Raw genomic sequence first — 27,892 nt, forward strand, 5'->3', positions numbered from 1 at the left:
CGGCATCTGGCTTCGACATTTGTTTTTGTGGCTTCGGACTGATTAATTTTTTCCACTGTAGCTAAATTATCTCCGCCACCGGAACCGTTCGACCCCCTGGCCAATCCAGAAACGAAGGAAGCACTGGAGATCATCAATATGGCGAATCTATCGTTGACGAAGTTGTCAATAAATTGCTGAATGAAGTTGCGGAGAAGGTCCTGAAGGAAGACTAGTACTTATTATAAAAACATTTTCAGATGGTCAATGTGGCTTTGTTGTAAAAAGACTGTAATATTCGATGTGTATATCTTTGAATCTATTATGTAAATTATTTGTAATTGACTTCTTTGCGATGTATGAAACTTTTATGTACATACCGTTTTGAGCCTTCGACGAAAAAACACCTTCCCTTCTTTTCATGCTTCGTAAAGAAAAAGATCCATGCTTCGTGAGAATATCCATGCTTCGTAGGAACATCCATGCTTAGTAAAGACGAAGGATCCCTTCTTTTGCAACAGAGCTAATGAAGCTTTCTCAGCTTACTTTATGCCTTAGCACATTTTCATTTTTATAAAGCATTCTCTGAAGATCGACTTCGTATTCAATTCGTGTCATTGGTGCGATATGATGTATGATGTGATGATATGCGAGATGGTGTGATGATATGATGCAAAGAATGATGCTAATGCCGAAGACACACACCCACGCTGAAACACACAGTCTCTGCGTCCCCTTAGGAACGATCGGAATCTCTTTGCCGTTTATTTTTCGGCTTCACCGCTTATTTTTCGGTGTAAGTTCTGCATCCCCTTAGGAACGTCTTTTGAACTTCTTCGCCTTCTATTTCGGTGGTATAAGTTATGCATCCCCTTAGGAACATCTTTTGAACTTCTTCGCCTTATATTTCGGCGGTATTTGGCTCTGCATTCCTTTTGGAACGACTTTTGAGCAGAAAACATACACTGCGCTCCCTTAGGAATGACTTTTTGTAGCTTCGACAAAACTTACGCTGCGCTCCCTTAGGAACGACTTTTGAGCAGCAAACTTTTTGTAGTTTCGATGATTTTTAGCTCTGCATTCCCTTAGGAACGACTTTTGAGCTTCGACAAATTTTGAGCTTCGTAAGTCTATGAAGAAGATATATTTCATTCTGATAGAAGCAAAACTATTACAAGAAATTAAAACTAGATTTACATTAATTGTTCCTTATTCAAAAACAAAATAACATATAACATAAAAGTATTTCGGGGGTAGGATATCGCTCAATAAATGTGCTTTGATTCTGGCACAATACTATTGACTGTGCGAGCTTCGGATTCCTCCCTGAATTCATGTTGCTGTAGAGAGTGTTGGCGCCCTTCTGGCTGCTGGCTTCGGGAATAGGTCGGTTGTAGTGGTGGTGGGGGGTGTGAGTTGTGGCCAGGAAGCCTGTGAGTGGCTAGCCGAAGCAACAGAAGCTGCAGGATGATTGCCCACATACTCTAGTATGTAGGGAGAGTGGCACGAAGCAGTGTGCAAGACCTGCTTCGGTTGATTCTGCCGAGCTTCGGCTTCTGCGATCTCCTTTTGCTTCTGAATAGTGATTTGGCACATTCTTGTAGTATGACCCTTGTCTTCACCACAGAATAAGTAGTAGATCTTCCTAGGTTGATCCCCAAATCTTCCTCCAAAGAGCTTTGTTGTTGCCCCGAAGATTGTGAGGTGTATTGTGACCTCTGAGGCTGGCTCCCTTTGTCGTCGTTCTGACTGGAGCTGTGAATCGACCTGACATGCCTCGGGTGGATTCGTCCTCCGAAGCCCCTGGTCATCTCAGAGAATCTGTACGCTTCTTCCCTTCTTTGGCAGAAGTCCTTGTCAGCCCGAATGTACTCATCCATCTTCTGAAGCAGCTTCTCCAGGGTCTGTGGGGGCTTTCTGGCGAAATATTGAGCAGTAGGTCCTGGCCTAAGACCCTTGATTATGGCCTCAATGACAATTTCATTGGGCACTGTAGGCGCTTGTGCCCTCAGTCGCAAGAACCTTCGGACATATGCCTGAAGGTATTCTTCGTGGTCTTGCGTGCATTGGAACAGGGCCTAGGATGTGACTGGCTTCGTTTGAAAGCCTTGGAAACTGGTAACCAGCATGTCCTTAAGCTTCTGCCACGATGTGATAGTCCCTCGCCGAAGAGAAGAATACCATGTTTGGGCTACATTCCGGACTGCCATGACGAAGGACTTCGCCATGACTGCGGTATTGCCCCCGTACGAAGATATAGTTGCTTTATAACTCATCAGAAACTGCTTTGGATCTGAGTGTCCATCATACATGAGAAGCTGGGGTGGCTTGTATGATGGGGGCCATGGGGTAGCCTGCAGTTCCGCTACCAAGGGAGAAGCATCATCAAAAGTAAAGGTATCCTGGTTAAAATCATCATACCATCCATCTTCGTTGAATAAGCCTTCTTGACGAAGCTCCCTGTGTTGGGGCCTTCGGTCTTATTCATCTTGAGCAAGATGACACACTTCTTCAGTAGCTTCGTCGATCTTCCTTTGAAGATCGGCCAGCCGCACCATCTTCTCCTTCTTCCTTTGCACTTGTTGATGGATGATTTCCATGTACCTGATCTCTTGGCCCAACTCGTCCTCCTAGAGTGTTGGACTGGTGGCCTTCCTTTTCTGGCTTCGAGCCTCTCGGAGAGAGAGAGTTTCCTGATTTGTGTCCAGTGGCTGCAGCGCAGCAGCCCCTAGCGCTGAAGCTTTCTTCGGCGGCATGACGAAGGTTAGTGCTTGTCGAAGGTGGTCGAATGAGTTCACCGGAGGTGGGCGCCAATGTTGGGGACTTGTTATCAAATGCTATGAATTAAGAACAAGGCAACACAAAATGATAAATATTAATGCCCTTCGTCCTTCGAAGCATTATTTTCCTTAGGATATAATGATCTTCAGACGAAGGTTATGAAAGACATATCTTCATCATCACATTATATGTTAATAAAAGAAGAAGTATATGAAATATGGAAAACAACATAAACAATCATATAACACTATTAATTCATTCTCATTATATTACCATGGAAAGACAGAAGCTATATTGAATTACAAATGTACCTTCGGCTTGATAGAAGATAAAAGTACAAGCATGACACGCAAATGAGTACAAGTCAGCGTGAACAGTACGAGGGTATTGTTCATCTATTTATAGGCACAAGACGCAACTTGTGCAAAATTACATTCATGCCCTTCATGTTTACTATTGACATTAGGACAATCTATCAAGGACTAAATAACCTTTTCCTCTTTAAGTCAGTTCCTTTTCTGCTACTGAGCCGAAGCTTCCTTGCACATAGCTTCGGAACTGGTTCGACCTTCGTCCCAACCATGCTTTTCATACTGTGGACAACTTCATCCCAAGTCCGAAAGTTCCTGTACATATATTACACTTGGAAAAACATTGTTAATCATGTTTTTGAGGACCTTCGGAAGACGAAGGCCCCCGACATGTAGATTAAACCAAGCCAAACATGTCGAGGGGTAAATTAAACTAAAAAAATAGTTCAATGGATTATATGAAAATCGTCCATAGGTGAGAGGAGCAATTGAATGTTTTCCTTTTCAATATCACATATGTCAAACATGTTTTAAACTTTTACAATGACTTATGCTCTATTTAAAATGATCATTACGTCGATTTCAACTTGTTTATTGTATAACAAGCATAAATGTATTTTATATGTCGAGTGAGAAATCACAATGTTGTCTCCCGTGAAGTAGCTCGGGCGACATCAATCCCTAGCCACTGCCCCTTACTCCCTTCTCCACCTTGCAAACACTAGAGTAAGCAACCAAAAGTTCAAAGCAGCTTTGCGAGGATGGTGGTGACGAGTCCTTCTCATGTCCTTGCAACTCCATGCATGCAGGCGGAGACGCATCGACGAATGCCCACGCTGACGCTCCTCTCCTTAGGTTGTCCATTATAGATCATGTAAAATAAGTGATTTAGGCTATCTCCAGCAGATCCCCTATCCCACCCCCTATTTAAAACTTCTCTATACAAACAGTGTCAAACAGTATCATCTAAAGTTTAGTGTTCCCTATTTTCCACACTCTATTGGAGATAGTCTTACACTGTAGATTATAATGCATGTATACTAAAGTTTAAAATAAGGGATAAGTGTAGGGGAACTGATCCCCGTCCCCAAAGGGCCCACTTATTAGCATGAGAATGAAGGAAAGGTTCACTCGGAAGGACCTGCCCCTAGATAAACCCGAGGCGCCGAGCCAAGGACTAGGCGAGGTAAAGCCGCAAGGGAAGTCAGGCGCATTGAGAGGAACCCACTCGAGTGGATTCCGTGTTTGGCCAGGACTAACCCGCCGCGCCGCATTAACTGCACATGGCGTCGAGTCACAGAGATGACTCAGCCCACCTTCCACTCACAACCTACGGGCCACTAGGACCGCGGGCCACTCATGGCCTATCAAGCCTATGCCTGAGTGCGCTGGCCGTCTACAGACTTTGCAACATGAAGAGCTGAGCCGAGACCCAGGCTACGACAACTAGGGGTCGACACAACACATGACGACAATGATGGCACCAAAGACTCTTCCCCTCACGCCGCCCATCATAAATGAGCACGATCAAAGATGACCGGACGACCAAGACACATACGGACAACATAGCCTCACCTAGATACAACACTCAGTTTTATCTCGGCATAACATCTCCTTCTCGAGGAAGCTATCAGTGGCCGACCCTCGTCGAGGCCTATAAAAGGAGGAGGTCAGCCGCATGAGGAGGAGGCCGAACAGAAGGCAAAAGATAGAAGACGCATGCTCGACGAGACTAGAAGACCCGGAGGCTGGAGCCCAGGCATGAACCACCGTAACATCCAAGGCTTAGTCAGGACCCCGGTCTCGTAGTCTTTAGGTCTACCCACGCATAAGAGACTTGGGAGCTCCATCCTCTCTCGCCCGCTTGTAACCCCTACTATGAGCATTGATCAACAAGGTGATGGTAGATCAAGCCATCGAAGACTGGATGTAGGGACGTTCTGTCTGAACCAGTATAAATCCTACGTCCATTGAGCACACCGTCCAGACCACAGAACACACACAAGTTTACTTGTCGGATCTAGGTTCGAAACACCAACAATAAGATACAGAATGTAATATGATAGCTGCTAGAGACAACCTTAACCATACAGTTGGTAGTTGGAAGTCCGACTAAAAACTATGCAGAGTGAAGTTTGAAATAAGCGATATGGTAGATGATGAAATATGATAACTTCTAGAGACAATTTTTTATTCGGAAGCTCAACTGAAAACTAGTTCGACAAATACGCAAATTCGATGGTGAATCGCGTGCGAGAAGGGGGTAGGGATCCTATCCCTATCTTTTCTAGTGGCGCTATAGATGTACAACAAGCCCGAAAGCCAGTTCAAAGCATGTTTTTTTTGGACCGGTATAAGCTCGATCCGACACGAATAAGCGGACCAGACCTAGACAGGGAATCAAGCCCGACGCGCTGGCCTGACACGATCTGTTTAACGCTTGACGCGCTTCACCTTTTTTTACTAAACCGTGTTTTTCAGCCCGCTAAGCCCGTTTTTCGGTTCTCTTTTTTTCGTGCTTACCTCGTGACGTGCTAAACCTATTTAGAGAAACAAGTCCATAAACCTATCATACACGATCCAATTTTCTAATCGTGCACGGCGGACCGGGCTTAAACTTGGCCGCACTTTATCGGACCCGTGCCGAGTGGCAAACATCACTACTTGCGCCCAGGCGAGAGCCCATAATATCGCGGCCGTCCACTCAGCATGCCCCCTTGATCCCAGCCGTCCTTGATCCGGAAGCCTCCGCAGTCCGCACGAGGCCTGGAACTTTCCACGGGTCCAAAACCCCTCTCTCTCTATCGCTCCTCTCCCTTTCTCTCTCCGCCCCCCATCCCCTCGCGATTTCCACCTCCTCCCCCACCCCCACCTCCGTAACCCACTTCCAGGTGGGCCCCCCACATCGCCGCCGGTGACACGCACCTCCCTCCCTGCCTCCCCCGCTACCGACCACCACGTCCACGCCCCCGGTCATGACGACCTCGCCGCCGCCCGCCGAGGTAAGCGTGTGCCAGGGGGAATGTCCCCCGCCTCCGTGCATTTCCCGCCTCCTCGCGCCGGACCTGCCCGCCGCATCGGTCTGCGATGCCGCGCGCATCCCGGCCGTCAGGAGGGGCGGCCGCCGTCTCCCTAGGGCTCTGGGGTCGGTTTTCCGGGTCTGAGTTCTGGCGTGGGGTGTAGGGCTGGGCGTGCCCCCGCGCGCCCGTACGGGAATTCTAGGGTTTGGGGTTTTGATGGCTCCGCGGGAGCAATGGATCTGAGACTGTGCTTCTTCGTGTTTTTCTCGCAGCAGGAACAGCAGGAGGAAGAGGAGGTGCTGGTGCCGCATGGCCCGCACCAGGAGCTGCCCAATGGAGCGCAGCCAATGGAAGGTCTGGTTGGCCCATCTCGTTTAGCGACTAGTTCAGTTTGCCCATGACATTATTGCGTATGGCCTGTCAACTAGGTTGTTGATGTTCTGTGCCTTGTGGTGTGTAGATACTCAGACCAGCTGCCTAGATAGGCTGCATTTTGCTGTCTCCTATTTGCTACGACTTTTTATCTGATTGCTGTTCATGTGTGGTGTTTCTGCTACCCTGTACACTGATTATTTTTTAATCTTTTCTGCAAATGGCGTCCTTGTAAGTGATGTGGCCAGAGTTGTCACTGTACAATAAACATCATGATTGTTTATTTCCTTGTTCTACGATTTGGTATTGCTATTCTGTATGGATTTACAATGTCTTATGTAGTCTGTCCATTTTGTTATGCATTCATTGATATCTTAGATATTGTGTATGTAGGTGTTACTAGATTATTATTGTACTATTCCCGAGGTGTTAAGCTGGGTTAAAGCTGGATAGAGTGTGTGTACTCACACATTTGATGTCTTTATGTTGATGGAAGCTTTTTTAATTGCCATACAGCAATTGCAGGATTGACCGTAGTTGTGTTTGTTTTCATATGCAAAACCACATTGGCATGAGAACTCTGAGCGTGGGGGTGCATTTTGCAGTAGGTTAGAGTTGTTTCTGCTTGTTCTGACAAAACGATTTTGAGCCTTTATGCACCATAAACTTGGACTCCTTTAATTGTTTTCTTTGCTGCTTTTGTTTTGTGATATTGCATTTGACTTCATCAGCTATTTATGGTTTCTTCTTTCATTGTTCCAGTTGTGCCTGCTGAGCCAGCTGCTACCGTGGAGAACCAACAGATAGAGGATCCACCAATCTCGAGATTTACTTGGACCATTGAGAATTTATCAAGAGTTAGCACAAAGAAGCTCTACTCTGAAATTTTTGTTGTTGGAGGCTACAAGTGGTAAGTGCCTATTGCTTTCCATTTTACTCCGAATTAGTATCTCTGTTACCTTTTTTTTGGTATTGGTAATTGATGGAGTCCTTTCTGTTTTGCAGGCGAATTTTGATTTTCCCTCGGGGGAATAATGTTGAATTCTTATCTATGTATTTGGATGTAGCTGATTCTGGAGTCTTGCCCTATGGATGGACTAGATACGCACAATTCAGCCTCTCTGTGGTTAATCAGATTCACAACAAGTTCACAATAAGAAAAGGTCCATCCGTTTATCACGCCCTTGTTTTTCAACCTAGCACATTCCAAGATATCAATTGGATTCTATACTTTGGGGTTTCAGCAACAAACTTAGGTGTCTCACTTTTAATTCTTGCAGAAACACAACATCAGTTCTCTGCTCGAGAAAGTGATTGGGGTTTCACTTCATTTATGCCGCTGGGTGAACTCTACAACCCAAGTAGGGGTTATCTTGTAAATGATACTTGTATAGTGGAAGCTGAAGTTGCTGTGTGTAAAGTTGTTGAGTATTGGAGTTATGACTCTAAAAAGGAAACTGGCTATGTTGGTCTTAAAAATCAGGGTGCTACCTGCTATATGAATTCTCTTCTTCAGACACTCTACCACATTCCGTATTTCAGAAAGGTAGAAACGAGAAATCACATGCCACTGCCCATGTGCTCAACCTGTTCTGATAGATACAGCTAACTACAGATATCTCTTGCCAGGCTGTTTATCACATGCCCACCACCGAGAACGATATGCCCTCAGGAAGCATCCCACTAGCTCTACAGTCACTCTTTTATAAGTTGCAGTATAATGACAGCAGTGTCTCTACAAAGGAGCTCACAAAATCGTTTGGGTGGGATATGCATGATTCATTTATGCAACATGATGTACAAGAATTGAACAGAGTTCTTTCCGAGAAGTTGGAAGATAAGATGAAGGTTTGACATCTGTAAGGTCTTTTCTTTTTTATATCCTCCGGTGTTCTTTACTGAACCGTTGTAGCTCTGACTGAATTATGCTTGTAAAATGTTGATTCAAGGGAACTGTTGTGGAGGGAACGATACAACAATTGTTTGAAGGGCACCACATGAACTACATTGAGTGTATCAATGTGGATTTCAAATCAACAAGAAAGGAATCCTTCTATGGCAAGTGATGATGATGTTTCCACACGAGTAGCGAAGTTCTAACTGGACTGTTGTTTTACCTTGTTGTATATTCTAATGCAGATCTCCAGCTTGATGTCAAAGGTTGTCAGGATGTCTATGCTTCATTTGATAAGTACGTAGAAGTGGAGCGTCTGGAAGGTGACAACAAGTATCATGCCGACAAACATGGCCTGCAGGTTAGCATTATGGATCCTGTGATAGTCATACCCTCTTCCTCTCAGGCAGCATGACTGTATAATCACAAGACAATTGAAAAATATCAAGCTGAATCTAAGCAAGCTCGCATTTGGTTAACAATTAGTACCTAAATAGAATCCCTGAGACAAGGACAAACTTTGTCCTTAAAGAAACTCAGGGAATGCTACTCAACACCACAAATCATTCAAATCATATTTATACAGTTTGTGTTAGAATGCATCTGAGGTGTAAAAGGGGACATTGAAAATGCTAATTATTGACAAAGCTGTTAAGTCAAGGGAGGGTAAAGATCATCTTGTGCATCCTCAAAGTTCAAACTTCTTGACATTTCAAGGCAACCGTAGCATGCCATATAACATTATCCAGAGTGGGTAGATTTGTGGGGTAGTGTAATCATATCACATACTCATACTTGTTTCTAGTTCTGTTGGTTAGACTTCATGATGTTAACATTCAGGTCCTAGAGCCCTCTGAGGTCTGAGCACCTGTTTCCATAATTTTGCTGAGTGTATGCACATACTCCTTAAGAATCCAGAAATTACCAAAGCTATCCACCCGATAAAAAACTTGACCAACCTAAGTTACTAGGTTGAATTGTAAATAAATAGACAGCCAAAATTGAGTTTGAGGACTCAAACCTGGGTTGTGGCTATGTACAGGCGTCTATGGACCACAATGGGAGGCAACATGCTCATCGCTACTGGATGTCTTCAATTCCTTGTAGGTGTGTTAAGGTCTAGCGACTCTAGCGTGGATCCTAGTGGCGTGTGTTGATGTGCATGGGTTGTGTGTGGAGTGTGCTTGGATGTACGTTCAGATACTAGAACTTGTACTACCAGATCTGAGGAATAAAAAAGACCTCCCACTAGCTGAGCTAGCTTTGTTCCTAAACTAGTCCACCCTTATTTTTTATCTTAAACCAATATATACTAAATTAAGTTACTGCTATGGCACCCCTCCAATATCTGACAAGCTGGAACAAAAAATCTGTTTTGTCATTTCACTGTATGGTTTTCTTTTACAAAAGTTATGTTGTTTCAGGATGCAAAAAAAGGAGTTCTTTTTATCGACTTCCCTCCTGTTTTGCAACTTCAGCTAAAACGTTTTGAGTATGATTTCATGCGTGACACGATGGTGAAGGTTCGTATCACTGGACTATTTAGTTTTCCTTTTCTTCCATTACTTTTGCTTTTCAGGATTTTAGAAGCTCTAAAGTCATGATTATATGTGAACATGTATTCTTAGCTTAAGCAGAAATCTTAAGGGGCATTTAATATAAATAGAAATACTGCATAATGTGGGCATTGAGTTATTCTATTTTGGCTTAATTTACCTGCTGTAAAATTTTTTGGGCATCTGGTGTCATCCGGACTGAACACAGTTTGTTGGAAGTTTTTTATTTTTACTATTGGTTCCTGCTATGTACTGGATGGAGTGATGCTAAATTATTTTGGGCTAGTCAAACATAAGCTGCCACAAAAAATGACTATATTGTGATATATTGCATCGCACTGCTACCTGGGTAAGTGGGTATGCTACTATTCACAAATCACAAGTAACAATGATATCTTCTATTCTTCTAGGTCGACTGATAAAATTATTTTAGTCAATATTAGCTGGAAAATCTGTGCTGATTAAATACTAACTCGTGCACCTGTCTGTTACATTTGGAATCCACGGTAGCCATATGGAAAAGCCTAGCCTTTGTATCTTTTGTTTTCTTTGAAGTTATTATTTTTGGTGATTTGTTATTTTGGACTGGTGTACCACTGTTAAGTTACTTTTTAGATGACGCCAACAAGTGTGCGCTTGAAACTGAAGTTGCAATAGTACGACTTTATTCAAATGTTGTTCTTTTTAGTTAATGCAAACCTGAACTTATGTTTATATGCACTAACTTCTCAAAAAGCGCATTTCACATTTCAAACATCAATAAAGCCTTTTTGTTACAAGCAAGTCGAGTAGGCTAGAGATTAGATCCAACAAGAGCAAACACAAAAAGAGAAGGATAAAAGGATCTTAGGCCCTGTTTGGCACAGCTGGTGCTTGTTGAAAAAGCAGCTTATCTGAGAAGCTGGTGAAAAGCAGCTTCTGCTTATTGGCTGCTTTTAGTGTATTCTGAGAAGCAGCTGAACTGATAAGCTGCTGCAGAAGCTGTCTGTTTGGCAGAACCTCTGCTTAAATTTGTGAAGAAGCTGAAAATAAGCTGTGCCAAACAGGGCCTTAAAACCCATGTATGCAGAGCATGTCAGGTCATGGAAGCTGCAGAAGTATATGCTAAAATATGATCACAGTGCAAAAAAATATGCTCAATATTTTGTTACATCCTACACTTGCCAAGATATAGATTTTTCTTCTTTTCTTTTGTATGTGAAAATATTACTCCATCTTGGGCATGCATAAACATAAATGTGTTTATATGCAACAAAGGTCCTAACATATTTTGTTTTATTATGACCATATGATGTTTATCCTTTTAATTTTTATCTTTTAGCATAATAGCATGTTAAGGTCCTTACCATCTGTTGTAACCACAGATAAACGATCGTTATGAATTTCCACTCCAATTGGATCTTGATAGAGATAATGGAAAATATTTATCTCCTGATGCTGACAGGAATGTGCGTAATCTTTATACCCTTCACAGGTTAGTGATATATTTTTCAGACAGTTTTATGTTTACTTACATTCATTAAGATTTCAAATCTCAGTGTTTAGACGTGCCAAGCGTAGATATACTGGCTATCTGTTTCCAGAAGTGGTTTTTGTGAATGTCTGGCCTTGATTTTGCTTTCCCTGGACTCTGATAATCAGAAAGGAGATGTTGTTGACATAGAACATGGTTATTGTCATGTGTTACTTGGATTTTGTAGCTTGTTAGATGTTGATGATATTTTAGCTATTAAAGCTATAAGATGTGTAGTTGTTGATCTGATAGACAGCCATGGTAAAAAAGGGAGGTCCAAGTGCTACAATGAGAAGAGATGCTAGATGATTCAGTTAAAACTTAAAAGGCGTTAAATGGATGCATTTTGTGGTGATGCATTTCTGTCGATATAGGACGGCGATTAGACCTGCTATGTTGTATGGTGCAGAAGTTTGGCCTGCAAAAGACGACATGTTCAACAGATAAGTGTTGCAGAATTGCTTATGTTACGTTGGATTTGTGGCCATACAAAAAGGGACTGTTCCAGAATGATTGTATACGTGATAGGCTAGGGGTAGCACTGTATGAAAAAAAGTTTGTTTAACACCGGTTGAGATGGTTTGGACATGTTCAATGAAGACCTCTAAAGGCACCAGTGCGTAGTGGGATCTTAAGGCACGATAGCAATGGGAAGAGAGGGGTAGGGGAAGGCCGAAGTTGACACATGGGAAGAGACAGTAAAAGAAGATTTGAAAATATAGAATATACCCAATATTTAGCCTTGAATAGGAGTGCATGAAAAACAGCTCTTGGCCTCCAGCTGTAGTTTGCTGCATTAGGTATAATGTTGGCTGGTTTTAGGTTTTGTTGTTTTCGGCCGCCATGAGCTGGTTGGCCACAGACTTTTGTATTGGTCTATTTTATACATGTTTCTTCTTAATATATATGATGCGTAGCTCTCCTACGCTTTCGAGAAAAAAAGAATATGGGCTCCCATGGAACATAGGAATTTCACAGGAATGGTATAGTAATTTCACAGGAATTAGTTCAAAAACACAGGAAAAACGCAGGATTCAGGAATTTTTCCTTTGTTACAATGGAGCAGGTTGGAGAAGGGCGAAGGTTGTGAGAGATGGCAGGGGCTAAGGGGCTTATTTTCCTGGCAGCTAATCTTCCTCACAGCTAATTTCTGTTCAAGGGTTGTTTTTTTTCTGTTTTGAGGGGTTTAAACCTCAGTGTCATGGCTTGTAAGGGCTTCGGCCCAACTTTTTTCTTCTTCATTAAATATAATGATATGCAGCTCTCCTGCATATTCGAGAAAAACAATGGGGCCTAGGAGTGCATGAAAAACAGCTATTCATGTGCTGCACCTTGACTTGGTGGTTTCCGTTGGGTTTTAACTCTAGTCTACCCCAATTTGCTTGGGACTAATAGGCTTTCTTCTTGTTGCATTTCTGTTAATATTTTTATATCGATGCAGCTCATAACGATTACTCTTACAGTGTTCTTGTCCATAGTGGTGGTGTTCATGGTGGACATTACTATGCTTTCATACGACCTACACTTTCTGATCAATGGTATGCCTGCTTTATCTTAGAAACATCTTGCACATACTTGTTTGACGATTAGTTCATTTGTTCATGTCAAGTATTGACTGGAGCAAAAAAATTCCAGGTTCAAGTTTGATGATGAGCGTGTGACAAAAGAAGATGCAAAGAGGGCACTAGAAGAGCAATATGGTGGTGAGGAGGAGGTATGTTTCACTTTCTAAGGCTACTATTATTGACTTTGGTATCTTATAAACATTGAACGTATCAATTTCATGTTGCAGCTACCTCAGACAAATCCTGGCTTAAACAACACCCCATTCAAGTTTACTAAATATTCAAATGCATACATGCTTGTGTACATTCGTGAAAGTGACAAGGACAAAATTATATGTAATGTGGATGAGAAAGATATAGCGGAGCATCTTCGGGTAATTTGTCCCCCTAAGACTTGAGTTTCATGGTGTCTTCTTTTGTAGGCTCTAATGCCTAAATCTGCTCTCAGATTAGATTAGAAAATGACCGTGAAGAGAAGGAACGTCGGAAGAAGGAAAAAGCGGAGGCACACCTCTATACTATAATCAAGGTGTCACAGTCTACCTTTTGTGCATAGAGCATGAATTGTCATAGCTTCAGCATTTTTTTTGGTTATCTTACACCCATGTTATATAGGTTGCAAGGGATGATGACTTAAAAGCTCAGATAGGGAAAGACATATATTTTGATCTTGTTGATCATGATAAAGTCCCAAGCTTCCGTATCCAGAAACAGATGACCTTTGCTCAATTCAAGGTAATTACATGATGTGAGGGCATATCTTAGCATGTCTTATCAAAGGAATATGATATATCTTCAATTTGCTGGCTGCTACTCAAGGACTCAAGTAGGTTTACCAGTGTTAAAAGCACATTTTAGTTTTTTCTTAGGCAAGCCAACTGCTGTTCATAATTCACTAAAAGAAGAATTAAAGTGCTCCTAAACTTTAAATGTTGCAACAATGGATTACCTTTAAGAAATGTGTTTTGTTGCCCCATTTCACTCCTTAGGCCTTGTTCGGTTATTCACATTACATATGGATTGGAGTGGATTGGTAGGGATTGAGATGGATTTTGACTTGCTATGGATTTAAACCGACTCAATCCCATCCAATCCACATGGATTTACGTCAAAACGAACAAGCCCTTAAGGAATCATTCTTATGTTGATCTAAATGGCTAATAATTTTTTATTGTTTATAAGATATTGTTAGGAGAATAACCATTGGATTAACAGGGCCAACCCTAGAGGGTGGCTATATAGAGTTTATACATGGGCCACATGGGCTTAGGGGGTGTTTGAATGCACTACAACTAATAGTTAGTTGGCTAAAATTTGTTAGTGGAATTAGCTAGCTAATAAATAACTACCTAACTATTAACTAATTTACCAAAAATAGCTAATAGTTGAACTATTAGCTAGGGTGTTTGGATGTTTTAACTAATTTTAGCCACTAACTATTAGCTCTAGTGCATTCAAACACCCCCTTAGCCTCATGGGCCTAATCCATATACTCTAACACCCCCCCGCAGTCTGAACTTCCGTCGCAACGGAGTTTACAGGCTGGACTCGAAAAGAAGTACATCACACAATAGGATCCCTCCACAAACTCAACTAGCCACTACTGATGTTGAGGCTGGAGCGGAACTCGGCGAAGGTCGAGGACGGAAGACCCTTGGTGAAGATGTCGGCAAACTGGGAGGTGGTCGGGACGTGGAGGACCCGAACAGCACCGGCGGCGACATAATCGCGGACGAAGTGTAGATCGATCTCTACATGCTTGGTCCGCTGGTGCGGCACTGGGTTGGTGGAGAGGTAGACCGCGCTGACGTTGTCGCAGTAGACCAACGTGCTCCTGGGGAGAGACTGTGAAGCTCGGCGAGGAGCTGCCGGAGCCAGGCAACCTCCGCCACGCCGTTGGCCACGACACGGTACTCTGCCTCGGCACTCGAGTGGGAAACGACCGGCTGGCGCTTCGACGACTAGGACACCAGGTTGCCGCCTAAGAAGACGGCGTAGCCGGAGGTGGAGCGCCGAGTGTCTGGGCACCCGACCCAGTCAGCGTCGGTGTAGACGACCAACTCAGAGGAGGTAGACCGGTGAAGAAGCAGCCCGTAGTCGACGGTGCCCCAGAGGAGGCGCTTGAGAGCCGCGAGGTGGGGCTCCCGGGGATCGTGCATATGGAGACAGACCTACTTCACGGCGTAGGAGATGTCCGACCTGGTGAAGGTGAGGTACTGAAGGGCACCGACAAGACTCCTGTAGCCCGTGGGGTCCGCGACTGGGTCACCCGTGGCCTTAGAGAGTTTGGCCTGCGTATCGACTGGGTGGAGCAGGGCTTGCAGTCACTCATCTGGGCCCGCTCCAGAATGTCAAGAGTGTACTGTCGCTGGTGAAGGAGGAGTCCTGAGGGGCGAGGCTCAGCAGTGACCCCCAGGAAATGGTGAAGCATGCCCAGATCCTTGACCGAAAACTCCCGCTGAAGTGCGTCGACGAGGCGGCGAAGAAGTGACGGACTGGACGCGGTGAGGACAATGTCATCCACGTAGAGAAGCAAGCAGGCAGTCTCTACTCCATGATGGTGGACGAACAGAGACGTGTCTGACTTGGCCTCCACGAAGCCCAGTGTCAACAGGAACATAGCCAGTCTGGAGTGCCACGCCCGGGGGGCCTGCATGAGGTCGTAGAGGGACCTGTTGAGCCGGCAGACCATGTCAGGGCGAGAGGAGTCCACGAACCTCGCCAGCTAACAGCAGTAGACGGTCTCGGTGAGGGCGCCGTGCAGGAAGGCGTTCTTGACGTCGAGCTGGTGAACTGGCCAGGAGCGAGCGAGGGCCAACGAGAGCACCGTGCGGACGGTGGCCGGCTTCACAACCGGGCTGAAGGTCTCATCGTAGTCGACTCTGGGGCGCTGAGTGAAGCCCCGAAGAACCCAGCGAGCCTTGTACCGCTCCAGGGTTCCATCGGACCGCCGCTTCTGCGTCCAGATCCACTTGCCGGTGACGACGTTGGTGCCGGGCGGACGGGGCACCAGATCCCACGTCTGGTTGGTGACGAGCGCCGCATACTCCTCCATCGCCCGACGCCAGTGGGGGTCCAGCAAGGCGGTGCGGACGGAGGAGGGTACCGGAGAAACCTGCGAGTCTCCGGTCGTGGCCGCCAGGACTCGGGGCGGCAGGGTACCAGCCGCGTGTCGCGTCACTATCGGGTGGACGTGCCGCGGGTCGCGGTGAAGGAGCGGTGGGTGGTACACCGACGTCTCGACACGTGCCGCGGGTGGCCGCGACGGAGGTGTAGGTGTCCCTGGCGGGACTGGGCCACCGGCGGTGCCGCCGGAGGAGAGGTCACCGGTGGGGACGACGGCGGTGGAGGTGAAACCCGGTGGCGGCAACCAGCGCTGGTAGACGCGCACCGGCTGGGCGAAGCGTGCCGGAGGGACCGGCGGTGGCGGTCCCGCGGCCGGCGACATGGGCACCGGGGGCTGGCGCTGGTAGACCCGCACCAACTGGGCGAAGCGGGACGGAGGGGTCGGTACCGACGGCCCCGCAGGCGGTGCAGTCCCACCACCCCCGCTCGGCCCGGGGGCGATCGAAGACGGGGCCCCGCGGAGAGGTGACACCACCGTAGGCGACACCACCGGACCCGGGCAAGGCACCGGGCCGGGAGTAGGACCGACAGGCGGTGAGCGAGTACCTGCAGAGAGAGGAAGGATAGGTGGCTCGACCACCACGTCAGTCGGAAAGAGAGAAAAGAGGTCAAGGTCAGGGTCGGAGGAGGGTGGTGTGGTGGAGGAGTAGGGAAATACGGACTCATCAAACACCACATGGCGAGAGATGAGGACCCGACGAGAGGAGAGGTCAAAGCAGCGGTAGTCCTTGTGGTCCGGGGAGTACCCGAGAAACACACAGAGGGTGGAACGAGGTGCTAGCTTGTGAGGAGCAGTGGCAGCAGTGTTCGGGTAGCAAGCACACCCGAAGACACGGAGGTGGTCATAGCGCGGAGGGGTACCGAAGAGTGCCTGGTGAGGAGTGGGGGCCGGGCACGCAGTGGAAGGGAGACGGTTGAGGAGGTAGGTAGAGGTGTGGAGGCCCTCGGCCCAGAAGCGTGCCGGTAGGTGCGCCTGGAGGAGAAGAGTGCGGATGGTGTCGTTGGTCGTGCGGATCGTGCGCTCAGCCTTGCCATTCTGGGAGGAGGTATACGGGCAAGACATACGCAACTGCATCCCGTGGGAGAGAAAGAAGTCGCGGGAGGTGGAGTTATCGAACTCCCGACCATTGTCACACTGAACGACCTTAATGGTGAGGTCGAACTGAGCGGACACCCAGGCGAAGAAGTGGCGGAGGGCGGGGAAAGCCTCAGACTTGGCACGCAAAGGAAAAGTCCACACATAATGAGAAAAATTATCAAGCACCACAAGATAGTATTTGTAGCCTGACATACTGGTAATAGGTGAAGTCCACAAATCGCAGTGTACAAGATCAAATGCATGAGTAGCATGCGAGGAAGAAGAAAAAGGAAGACGAACATGGCGGCATAACTGGCACGCATGACAAAGATGCTCATCATGTGATCTAGTACATGGGATAGTGACACTACGAGTAAGCTGCATCAAGGCATCGCGTCCGGGGTGACCAAGGCGACGATGCCAGGTGGTAGAAGACGTGGTGGCAGCAAAAACAGCAGCAGTGGTAGGTGACGAAGACGAAGAAGAGGTGGCGTGCAGAAGCCGAAGGGTGTAGAGGGGGCCGGTGCTGTCACATCTGAGGAGGGGGCGCCGAGTTGCCGAGTCCTTCACAGTAAGACCAGAAGAGTCAAACTCGACAGAACAAGAATTATCAGCAGTAAAACGGCGAATAGAAAGAAGATTGTGGACCAAAGAAGGAGCGACAAGAACATCGGGAATGCGAAAAGAGCCGGGAGGGCCTGCGACACCCACATATGTGACAGGAAGACACGAGCCATTCGCCATCATGATGGACGAAGTGAGAGAGGAAGGAGGGCGAACAAAGGTGAGTATACCAGGGTCGGGAGTGGTGTGGTAGGTAGCACCGGTGTCCGCGATCCACTCGGGACCCATTGGTGGAGTCAGAGTGGGAGTCTGGAAGGCAGCCGGGGCGGTCGCGTCCCAACCAACCAGCCCGGACGGTGGAGCAGCCGGCGGCGTGGGCCACGACGAAGCGGCAGGCGTCGAGAGGTCCAGGGCGACGGAGAGGCGAAGGCGAACCCCGGCGACGCACCAGCGAACATGGCCGCCGGGGGACGAGCCTCAGAACCTGGCCCCTGGAACGGCCACATGGAGATGCGCCCTGACCACATGTGGTGGAAACTGGGCCAAGGCGCACCCTGTTAGGGTCCCGACGTCGGTGCGTTGCCACGGGCACCACTGCCAGAACCACCACCACCACGGCGGCGACGGCCACCACCGCCCCTGCCTCCGCCACCTCGACCCCCGCCCTGCTCGGCCCGGGTTGATGAGGGCCAAGGGCAGACTGTGACGGAGTAAGTGGACGGGTCGGGGTGATAGCCGCCACTGCTGTCGAGGAGGACGAGGACCCCGGGCCGGAGATCGATGCTGACTGAGCACCCAGAGTGATGTCCTCCAGGGCAAGGTCGTCGCGGACCAGGAGGAAGGTAGGGAAGGGGCGCTTGCGCATGATCAACGACCGGAGGTTGGTGTAGCGATCGCTGAGGCCGCGGAGGACGTTGAGGACGAGCATGCGGTCCTCCACGGGGCAACCCAGATCGCCAAGTGAGTCCGCCATGGTCTTCATCTTGCGGCAGTACTCACTGACGCTGAGGTCCCCCTGGACGAAGATGCGGATGGCCGCGTCGAGGCGGAGAGCCCGGGCCTCGGCTTTGTCCAGGAACTGGCCCTCGGTGGCTAGCCAAGCAACCCGAGCGTGAGGAAGGTTCCGAAGGAGGCTGTGGAGGTCGACGGAGATCGTCCCCACGATCCAGGTGGGCACGATGCTGTCGAGGCGGACCCACGCGGCAGTCGGCGCCATGCCGGTGGGGTCGCAGAGGACGTGGTCATCCAGGGCGTAGCGGCAAAGGGTAAGGAGGAGTAAGTCCCGCCAGCGTGTGTAGGACGGCGACTCTGGCTCCAGGATGACAGGAACCATGAGGCGAATGTTCTGGACACTCCCAGCCTGAAGGTGGAGCTGAGCCACGAGCGGGTTAGTCGGGTCATGCCAGAGCACCGTGGGGATGGTGCGGGGCTCGGTTCCGACGGTCAGTGCGGTCGGGACGCCGTACACGCCGCCCACGGTGTCAGAGGAGGTGGCCTCGCCGTCGTGGGCCGCAGGCGAGGCAAGGAGCTGTTCCGCCGTGGCAATCTGAGCAGCGATAGCGTCGGCGGCCTCACGCTCGCGCTCCCACACGAGGGCCGCTTCCCGCAAACGTGCCTGTCGCGCCGCGTGCTCCGCGCGGGCAGCGGTGAGGGCAGCGACAGTGTATCCCTGGTGGGCGACCGGTGGAGGAGGCGGCTGATCGATGACAGGATGTGGATCGACGACCAACGGCGGGGGGATTGGCGGGGGAGGGTCCTCCGGATCTGCAACCCCCGCGGGAACCGCAGTCGCCACAACAGTAAGGGCAGAGGCGGTGCTCGCAGCGGTGAGGGCCCCACCGGCGGCGCTAGGTCCTGACCCCCACTCCGGCCCGAACGCAGGGGAGACCGGGGGAGCACGTGCGACGTAAGGGGCGCGGGGTGGAGCAGCGGCGGCGCGGGCCCAAGAGGAGGAGAGGGGAGGGACGACGTGGAAGTAGGAGGGGGGAGGAGGAGGTGGCTGCTCAACCATGGGGGGACGGGTGGCGGCGCGGCAGCGCGGCGGGCAGAAGCAAGGGGGCTTCGGCGCCGGCGAGCAGAGGGAGTTGGGGCGCGGCTGGCACTATCCACCAGAGAGGGGCGGAGCTGAAGGGGTGGCCGGAGCAGGGGACGTGGCCGGCGCTGAGGAAGACGGAGGTTGGGGCGCGGCCGGCGCTATCCACCAGAGAGGGGCGGAGCTGAAGGGGCGGCCGAAGCAGGGGGCGCGACCGGCGCTGAGGAAGACGGTGGCGGTCGGGCCGACGACGGTGGGCGCGGCCGGAGCAGGGGCCAACGACGGTGGGCGCTACCGGAAGCAGCCGGACAGCGCAGGGCGCAGGGCGTGGGCCGTGCGGGAGCTGGGGCGGCGGCGGCCAATAGGGAAGAAAACGCTAGCCGCCAGCGGCTGAGGGGTGAGGGAGGAGCGAAACCCTAATCTGATACCATGTTAGGAGAATAACCATTGGATTAACAGGGCCAACCCTAGAGGGTGGCTATATAGAGTTTATACATGGGCCACATGGGCTTAGCCTCATGGGCCTAATCCATATACTCTAACAGATATATGATATAATTTCATAGTTGCTGTACTGATTACTCATCCATGAAGTGCTTTACAGGAGGAGGTAGCAAAAGAGTTTGGTATTCCTACACAGTTTCAACGATTTTGGCTGTGGGCCAAGCGACAAAACCATACCTACCGACCTAACAGGCCATTGTGTCCTCAAGACGAAGCACATACTGTAAGATGATTTCGTTACACATTGAGCTGCTCAAAACACAAAAGGATGTCTTGCAATTGTTCCTTCTAGTTTCTTTTTAATATATATATGCTCTGCTGCACTCTCTGGGATTATAAGGTCCTGATTTTCTTAGTTTGATTAGTACTTATTATGGTTGAAACACTTCACTTGAGTACCGCCAATGTAGCATCACCTGTTAAATGGTATACACTGGGGGGGGGAGCTAAGTTGCTCTATATTTTGTTCACTTCCTAACACCTATCAGGTTTGGTTCAACCATTTAAGATCCATATGATAAAATCTTTACCATCCATCCTACTCCAACATTAATAATTCACATCGCAAATGAGATACTTTGACGCTGTTCTATCCATCGTACAAATCCGTATGCTTTTTCTTTGTTGTAATATAAGTAAATTGCAAACCTCTCTCCACCACTTTAAGCTTTTGGGTTGAATTGGTCGCTGCATGCATCTTAATATTGTATGGAAGCTAGAGGTCTTGAGTTAGCGTGTTTAAGTAAAATAATTGCTGCTCGCTCTTGTTCCACGTCTAAAGCCTAAGGGAGCCTCCACGTTGGGGGGGGGGGGGGGTTGGAATAGAAGTGAATTGTCCACCTCTCCTCATTAGCTTAAGCTTTTTGGTTGAACTGGTCATTGCATGCAGCTTAAGATTTTCTTGAACTCAATTTACTGTGGGGTTTATTGTTGAGCTGCTACTTCTATGCCTTTTCATCACTGTAAAGGAGCATTCCGGTTCTAAAGGAGAGCATGTTATGTAGGTTGGGCAGCTAAAGGAACTGGTGAACAAGGCCCACAACGCAGAACTGAAACTGTTCTTGGAAGTTGAACTTGGACTGGTAATAGCTTCTTTCATGATTCTAGGTGCGGAGGATGTTTGGCTGCCAGCTGCCACTCCTCCCTTAGGTTAGTTTGATCATACTAGTAAGGTGTTTGCTTGCTAAACATAAGTTAGGGATGCCGAACTTGTTTCCAGCTTGGCCTCACATATGATAGGTACAAAGAATTGTGTCATCATTTTTTTTCGCTGCACTGTTGGCAAGTTAAGCAGGAAATAATGTTTGCCTCACTTGAACATCGTTAGATATGAACAAAAGGGTCTACATTTTCACACTTTTTATTTCACCAACCATTAATATAGTTTGAAACTGATAAGATCTGTTCTCATTCTTTTGCGGGCAATGTAGGACCTTAAACCTCTTCCTCTTCCCGACAAGACTAGAGAAGATATATTTCTTTTCTTCAAACTCTATGAACCTGAAAAGGAACAGCTGCGGTACTTTTCATAGATTCCAACTAACTACTGTTTGACACCCTCGATACTTTATTTTTTGTTGCATATTTACTCTACTGGATGGATTTTTCAGGTATGTTGGTAGGCTTTTTGTAAAGGCTTCAGGAAGACCACAGGACATTCTGCTGAAGTTAAGGATGTTGGCAGGTTTTTCACAGGATGATGATATTGAACTTTATGAGGTTAGTCTGTTTTTTTTTGGAAAGCCTACATTGCCAATGCTTATGTGTATGCACATTGTTCTTGTTCATTATCTTATTCTTTGTCTGTGATGATATTTATGTTGTTTTCTTATTATTCCATATTTCCATTTCATTATCTTAACACATTTTTTCATCAACCTTAGGAAATTAAGTTCGAGCCCAATGTGATGTGTGAATACATTGACAACAGGCTTCTGTTTCGATCTTGCCAGGTAATGCTGAGTGTCAGGTTGTTTGTACTTAAATCATACTTGTTGTGATGCTTTCTAACGTGGACCCATTCATGTTCGCAGCTTGAAGACGGGGATATAATTTGTTTTCAAAAGCCTTCAAAACCAGATAGTGCAGACCGATATCGATTTCCTGACGTCCCATCCTTTTTGACGTATATACGTAACCGGCAGGTATCTAGGGTGCATTTATTTTGTTTTACAGATGTTAATATATTTTTGTATAAACTTGGTCAAATATAAGAGAGTTATTTTTTAGGACAAAACTAAAACAACCTACATTTTGGAATGGAGTGCTATAATTATGAATTCAATGCTATTTGAGATTTAATGCCCACAACATTGTACATGAAAGTAGGCCCACAACATTTATTTTGTTATACTGTGTTATGTTTTCTTCCTTCTGCTAATGAAATGATACACATCTCTCCTGCGTGTTCGAGAAAAAACATTGTACATGAAAGATCTAAAAGACAACATTGTGCTAAGATTTTGTGCCTATTTACCTGTCGATGGTCAATTACAATTTACAACTCAAAGTTGTGGGGAACAATACACCATTTCTCCAGAAAAGAAAACAAGCACTTTATTTAGCATCTTTGTGATTATTTTTTATGATTTTGCTTGTAATCTTTTTTGCTACTTTTTGCATACTACTGCTATACTACTGCGCTCTAAATTTGTCTGTGATAGTGTGATTTACATCTTAATGTCATTATATAATATAATTCATTCTGCTGTAATATTTAGGTGGTGCACTTCCGTTCATTGGAGAAGCCCAAGGACGACGAATTTTGCCTTGAGATGTAAGAACTTGGACTTGCTGTGATTAGCATTGTGTGATATTCTGTACTGCTAATGAAACCTTTTCCTTTCCCCCTTCTTTGTATATAGGTCAAAGATTTTCACATATGATCAAGTCGTGGAAAAAGTAGCTGAAAAACTTGGCGTGGATGACCCATCGAAAATTCGTCTTACATCACATAATTGTTATTCGCAACAGCCTAAGCCTCAACCAATAAAGTACAGAGGCGTTGAACGTCTACTGGATATGCTGATTCATTATAACCAGGTTGCTACTCTGAGTTTTGATCTATGTTACAATTGGTTTCCATGCAAGTAAAGTGAAAAATAACGTATCTTTTCGTCTACCAGACTTCTGATATTCTGTACTATGAAGTATTGGACATACCACTTCCAGAATTACAAGCGCTGAAGACATTAAAAGTTACCTACCATCATGCCACAAAAGATGAGGTTATTTTCCTGGATTTTCTCAATTGTGGTTGTTGACCTTTGTATGTTTGTTTGGCCTAAAATATGTTTTATCATCAGGTGTCAGTTCACAGTATAAGATTACCAAAAAACAGCACTGTTGGCGATGTGCTGAATGATATCAAAACGAAGGTATCTATTTACTACCCTTATTTTGTATTTCGATATACTCTAATTATAGGGCCCTTTGCATTTGTGAAGTTAACTTATGTCTTCTATATCATATCAGGTTGAGTTGTCTCATACCAATGCTGAGCTAAGATTACTTGAGGTCTTTTATCACAAGATATACAAGGTGCTAAGTTGGATTTAATTATGTACTAGTATGCTTTATGTATGTGCTAGTTAGGGGCATGCAGGCAAAAAGAGTATAGGCTATTGTTATTTAACCTGTAATAGTTCCTTTAGGTATTTGCACCAAATGAAAAGATTGAAAACATCAATGATCAGTACTGGACACTGCGTGCAGAGGAGGTATGTTATTTCGTGCTTCACAACTAGATTGGATTTCTCATTTGTCTTCTACTTACACGACTACTTTTGCCTTCTATTTCTAGGTTCCAGAGGAGGAGAAAAATCTTGGCCCCTTCGATCGTTTGATTCATGTATATCATTTTACAAAAGACACTCAAAACCAAACGGTAATGATGGAAACTTGGCTAATGTCCATCTGAATGTCACAGTCCTGTCATTATTTCTAACATGTGTGTGTATGTGTGTGTGTATAATCAATACAGCTCGAGTTATAGAATCTAGTGGTGCAATTCTTTTGGTCACATTACCACATTTAGTCCATAGTGTTAGAGTGGACGCCCTAACTAGTTCATCCCAAAAGCTTAAGCTGTTACTGTTAGGAGAACGTAGGAAATCCACTTATACACTTCAACACCCCCACTCACGTGCAGCCAAAGAGAAAGAAGCAAACGTGGAAATAAAGGGGCGGATGCATAAATAAAGCCTCTAGGTTTCAAACTCGATACCTCTGGCTTTGGTACTATGTTAGGGTAGACACACTAACTTGTTCAACCCAAAAGCTTGAGCTGTTAGAAGGTAGGAAATCCACTTATACACTTCAACATCAAGTAGTGTTGGACGACTTTGGTTACATTGCTTTTCTCTAACTCTGTTACCTCAGTGGTGTGCCTTCAAATATCCTTTCGGAGATGGTCTCAATACTCTCATTGCCCTGGGTGCCTAGGTGCTATGGAATCATAGAAATAGATATGTGTTCGATGGCCTCTCTCCTAGCCTCTCTCATAGAAATAGATGTGTGTTCAATATAGGTTCAGTCTTGTTTATATAGTTAAAACTGTACTGAATATTGGCCTTGTTCTCAACAGCAAGTTCAGAACTTTGGAGAACCTTTTTTTATGGTTATTCGTGAGGATGAGACCCTATCTTCTATCAAAGAACGTATACAGAAAAAGCTTAAGGTTCCAGATGAGGATTTCTCAAAGGTAATTCTTTATATGTTTCCATGTGTAGGTTCCCGACTTCCCGTTATGTTTTGTTCTTAAACCATTTTAGCGAAAGGGCCTCTAGCTGAGTTGGTTATGTGGTCTGAGTAGCACTTCTCGGGTCTCGAGTTTGACTTTCTAGTGAATTTTAGGCTGTTATTAGGAAAAAAAATCCCCTCGGCTGTCCCACGTCAAAGCATAGGTCTAAGACCTGGCTCTGGTCACAATTGTCCTCACATAGGCTATTGTGCCACCGTGTATGGGTGGGGCAGGTTTTCTCGACCTATGTGATATCTTACCTCCACTGGTTGAGTTCTTTTTCTTAAACCATTTTTGTCTTGCTTGATCTTGTTAAGAAGTGGCAAGGGCTGAGTATCCCCGGACCGCAGGGCCTCGACTACGCAGTTCGTAATCGCGACCCGTCTTCTCCGGCGAGGTTTTGCCCCTCGGCCGCATGCTTTGTTGGTGAGTGGAGAGGAGAGATTAGAGAGAATAAACTTTGCTTCCTTTCTCCAGCTGGCTGGTTACACATATATATATGGCCGATCGGCCCTAATAAACTGGAGATAATTACTCCTTAATTCTAGGGATAGCTATCTTATCTTTCCTAACAACCAGCCCCCCCAAATCTTCTCCTTAATTCTAGGAACTTGAAACAGATAGTAATCCTATCTATCTAAAACAAACCAGTTCGCGCGCCTAACTGCCCGCGCGTATAGCGCGCTCTTCTGACCGGCGCACGTCGCGGGCGCGCGGGCGCCTGGTGTAGGTGCGTCCGCACATGACATCTCTCCCCCCTCGAGGTCTAGCTCATCCTCGAGCTGAAAGTCAGGAAACCGGGAGCGGAAGTCGTCGAGATCTTCCCATGTAGCTGATGAGGCCTGCTCGCTGCGCCAGTGCACGAGCACTTGGCGAACTCCGCGCGCCAGGTGAGCTCACTCGACCCGGATGGGTTCTGGAACCACTGCGCCATGGTGGACTGCGGGCAGGTCAGGCGGAGTCCCGACGAACTTCTTGAGTACGCCAATATGGAACACATCATGAAGACGCGCGCCGGTGGTATTTCCAGGCGAACAACGACGTCGTTGATCCTCTCTAATATATATGGCCGATCGGCCCTAACAAACTGGAGATAATTACTCCTTAATCCTATGGATAGCTATCTTATCTTTCCTAACAACCAGCCCTCCAAATCTTCTCCTTAGTTCTAGGAACTTGAAACAGATAGTAATCCTATCTATCTATAACAAACCAGCGTGCACGCCTAACTGCCCGCGTGTATCGTGCGCTCTTCTGCCCGGCGCACGTCGCGGGCGCGCCGGCGCCTGGTGTAGGTGTGTCCGCACATGACAAGAAGTGATGTTGAAACATGCATGCTGCCCAAGTGGCAAGTTTTCAACACTGAATTTTGCTCTCTAGCTTGCCAAGGTTTCAACCTCTGGAGACCACATAGGTGTTAGGTGTAGCCCACAATACCTAGGTGTTAGGTGTAGCCCACAAATCCACAATAATTGCTGCCTAGGTAACTAGCGCCTAGCATTTCTATCCTTTTAATATTTTCAACTTCTCAGAATGCTGACGATTAAAAGATCTGGTAGGACTAAAGAAACGTCAACAGAGAAGTCTTCGACATTTTCAGCTTGGTGTCGGTTGTCTAAACTTATGCGATTAGGTAGCTAGCTTAAGACTCGAGTCCTTATCTTGGTGATTTTATGCATGTGAAAGCCACAGTGTCGGCAACCTCTGTGGTCTTTGTCGGTCAGAGTTCATGGTTTTCTGCTCCAACCTTGTGCTTCGATTGTCACGTTACTGGTTCACAATTACTGAAGTATTATGCACTTAGTGTGAACCATCTGGTTCGGTAACGTTGGTTGGTTTCAGTGCTGGTTAACATTTGCTTGGTAACATTCTCTAGTAACCAAACTTTGCTATTTGGACAGTGGAAGTTTGCATACATTTCACTCGGTCGTCCTGACTATTTTGAAGATTCAGATACTGTAGCCCTAAAATTCCAGGTACTTTATATCTGTTCGCTGAAGCATTTATTGTCTATAGCTTTATGTTGGTAGCATTTTAACTTCATCTTTTTTCTTCGGCATTTAACCTTATTAAGAGAAACATGTATGGAGCTTGGGAGCAGTATCTTGGACTGGAACATCCGGACACGGCTCCTAGGAAGGCACACACGGCTAATCAGGTACGGCTATTACATTGCTTTGCATTTCTGGTGGTCCTTTTTTTTGTGCTCTGTAATACCTATTATGTGTTCATTTTGCAGAACCGGCATTCATTCGAGAGACCTGTAAAAATTTATAACTAGGCATGTTAGAAATTGAGCGATGAGCTGCCGCTCAATACCAAGCCAGGCTGAAGTTGCTGGCTTGAAATAGAGAGCATGTTGCTCAGGTTTTTCGATGGAGCTGTGGAACTAGTTCAGAGGAGACTGATCGGGCGACTTGTCATCTTTCCTGTTTGTTTTGCTGCCCCGGATATATAAAGTTGTACAGAGATGACCCCACCAGACAATTGTCTTTAGTAGATAAGATAACTTTTTACAGTCGAGTGGCCGATGTTTTAGTCGATCACTCTGTTCTGCAGTTGGTGGTGGTGCTAGGTGGCCTTGAGCTGTTGAGGGTACTTGTCTTTCGACTCTTTCTGTATATTATTGACGCGGCGGATGTTTGTAATTCCAATGATACATTTCTTACTTGCTGGTTTCCGGTGCTTTCCTTGCTGCATCATTCTAATTTGGCATTATAATTTAGAATTGAGCGATGTTCATCACCACTTCCATGATCTATTCGCAGCTGTTCTTGAGCCACTTACAAACAGCTTCACTTATGATGATTCCATCCTATAGGAATGGAAAGATGAAATGAAGCCGAAAATAGTAGC

General features: G+C 46.5%; 1 protein-coding gene across 2 annotated transcripts; it reads left to right on the plus strand.

The window, feature by feature from the left end:
* The first annotated feature begins 5,836 nt into the window (after positions 1–5,836).
* LOC100383827 (Ubiquitin carboxyl-terminal hydrolase 13) lies at positions 5,837–27,735 on the plus strand. 2 transcript variants are annotated; one of them, XM_008670235.2, is made up of 32 exons: positions 5,837–6,073; positions 6,367–6,445; positions 7,226–7,373; positions 7,469–7,626; positions 7,744–8,009; positions 8,093–8,311; positions 8,413–8,521; positions 8,603–8,718; positions 9,782–9,880; positions 11,278–11,387; positions 12,890–12,964; positions 13,062–13,140; positions 13,219–13,365; positions 13,440–13,520; positions 13,607–13,726; positions 20,396–20,518; positions 21,300–21,377; positions 21,726–21,814; positions 21,906–22,014; positions 22,179–22,247; positions 22,329–22,439; positions 23,016–23,071; positions 23,160–23,337; positions 23,421–23,522; positions 23,601–23,672; positions 23,770–23,835; positions 23,949–24,014; positions 24,098–24,181; positions 24,881–24,997; positions 26,938–27,012; positions 27,111–27,194; positions 27,276–27,735. In XM_008670235.2, the coding sequence occupies exons 1-32, from the start codon at positions 6,047–6,049 to the stop codon at positions 27,315–27,317; spliced, it is 3,354 nt and encodes a 1,117-aa protein (XP_008668457.1). In that variant the 5' UTR covers positions 5,837–6,046; the 3' UTR covers positions 27,318–27,735. The 2 variants fall into 2 exon arrangements, with proteins under 2 accessions (XP_008668457.1, NP_001349086.1); NM_001362157.1 differs by having other exon boundaries at positions 5,908–6,073; positions 6,364–6,445; positions 27,276–27,703.
* Positions 27,736–27,892: the final 157 nt, after the last annotated feature.

This window comes from Zea mays, chromosome 2 (genome assembly GCF_902167145.1).
Source record: "Zea mays cultivar B73 chromosome 2, Zm-B73-REFERENCE-NAM-5.0, whole genome shotgun sequence".
Taxonomy (NCBI): domain Eukaryota; kingdom Viridiplantae; phylum Streptophyta; class Magnoliopsida; order Poales; family Poaceae; genus Zea; species Zea mays.

Excerpts from the sequence above, each read along its gene's own strand:
- LOC100383827 (NM_001362157.1), top strand. The coding sequence starts at position 6,047 with ATGACGACCTCGCCGCCGCCCGCCGAG. Across the intron at positions 13,366-13,439 it reads ATATAGCGGAGCATCTTCGG|ATTAGATTAGAAAATGACCG; the intron begins GTAATTTGTCCC and ends ATCTGCTCTCAG. Across the intron at positions 23,523-23,600 it reads ATCATGCCACAAAAGATGAG|GTGTCAGTTCACAGTATAAG; the intron begins GTTATTTTCCTG and ends TTTTATCATCAG.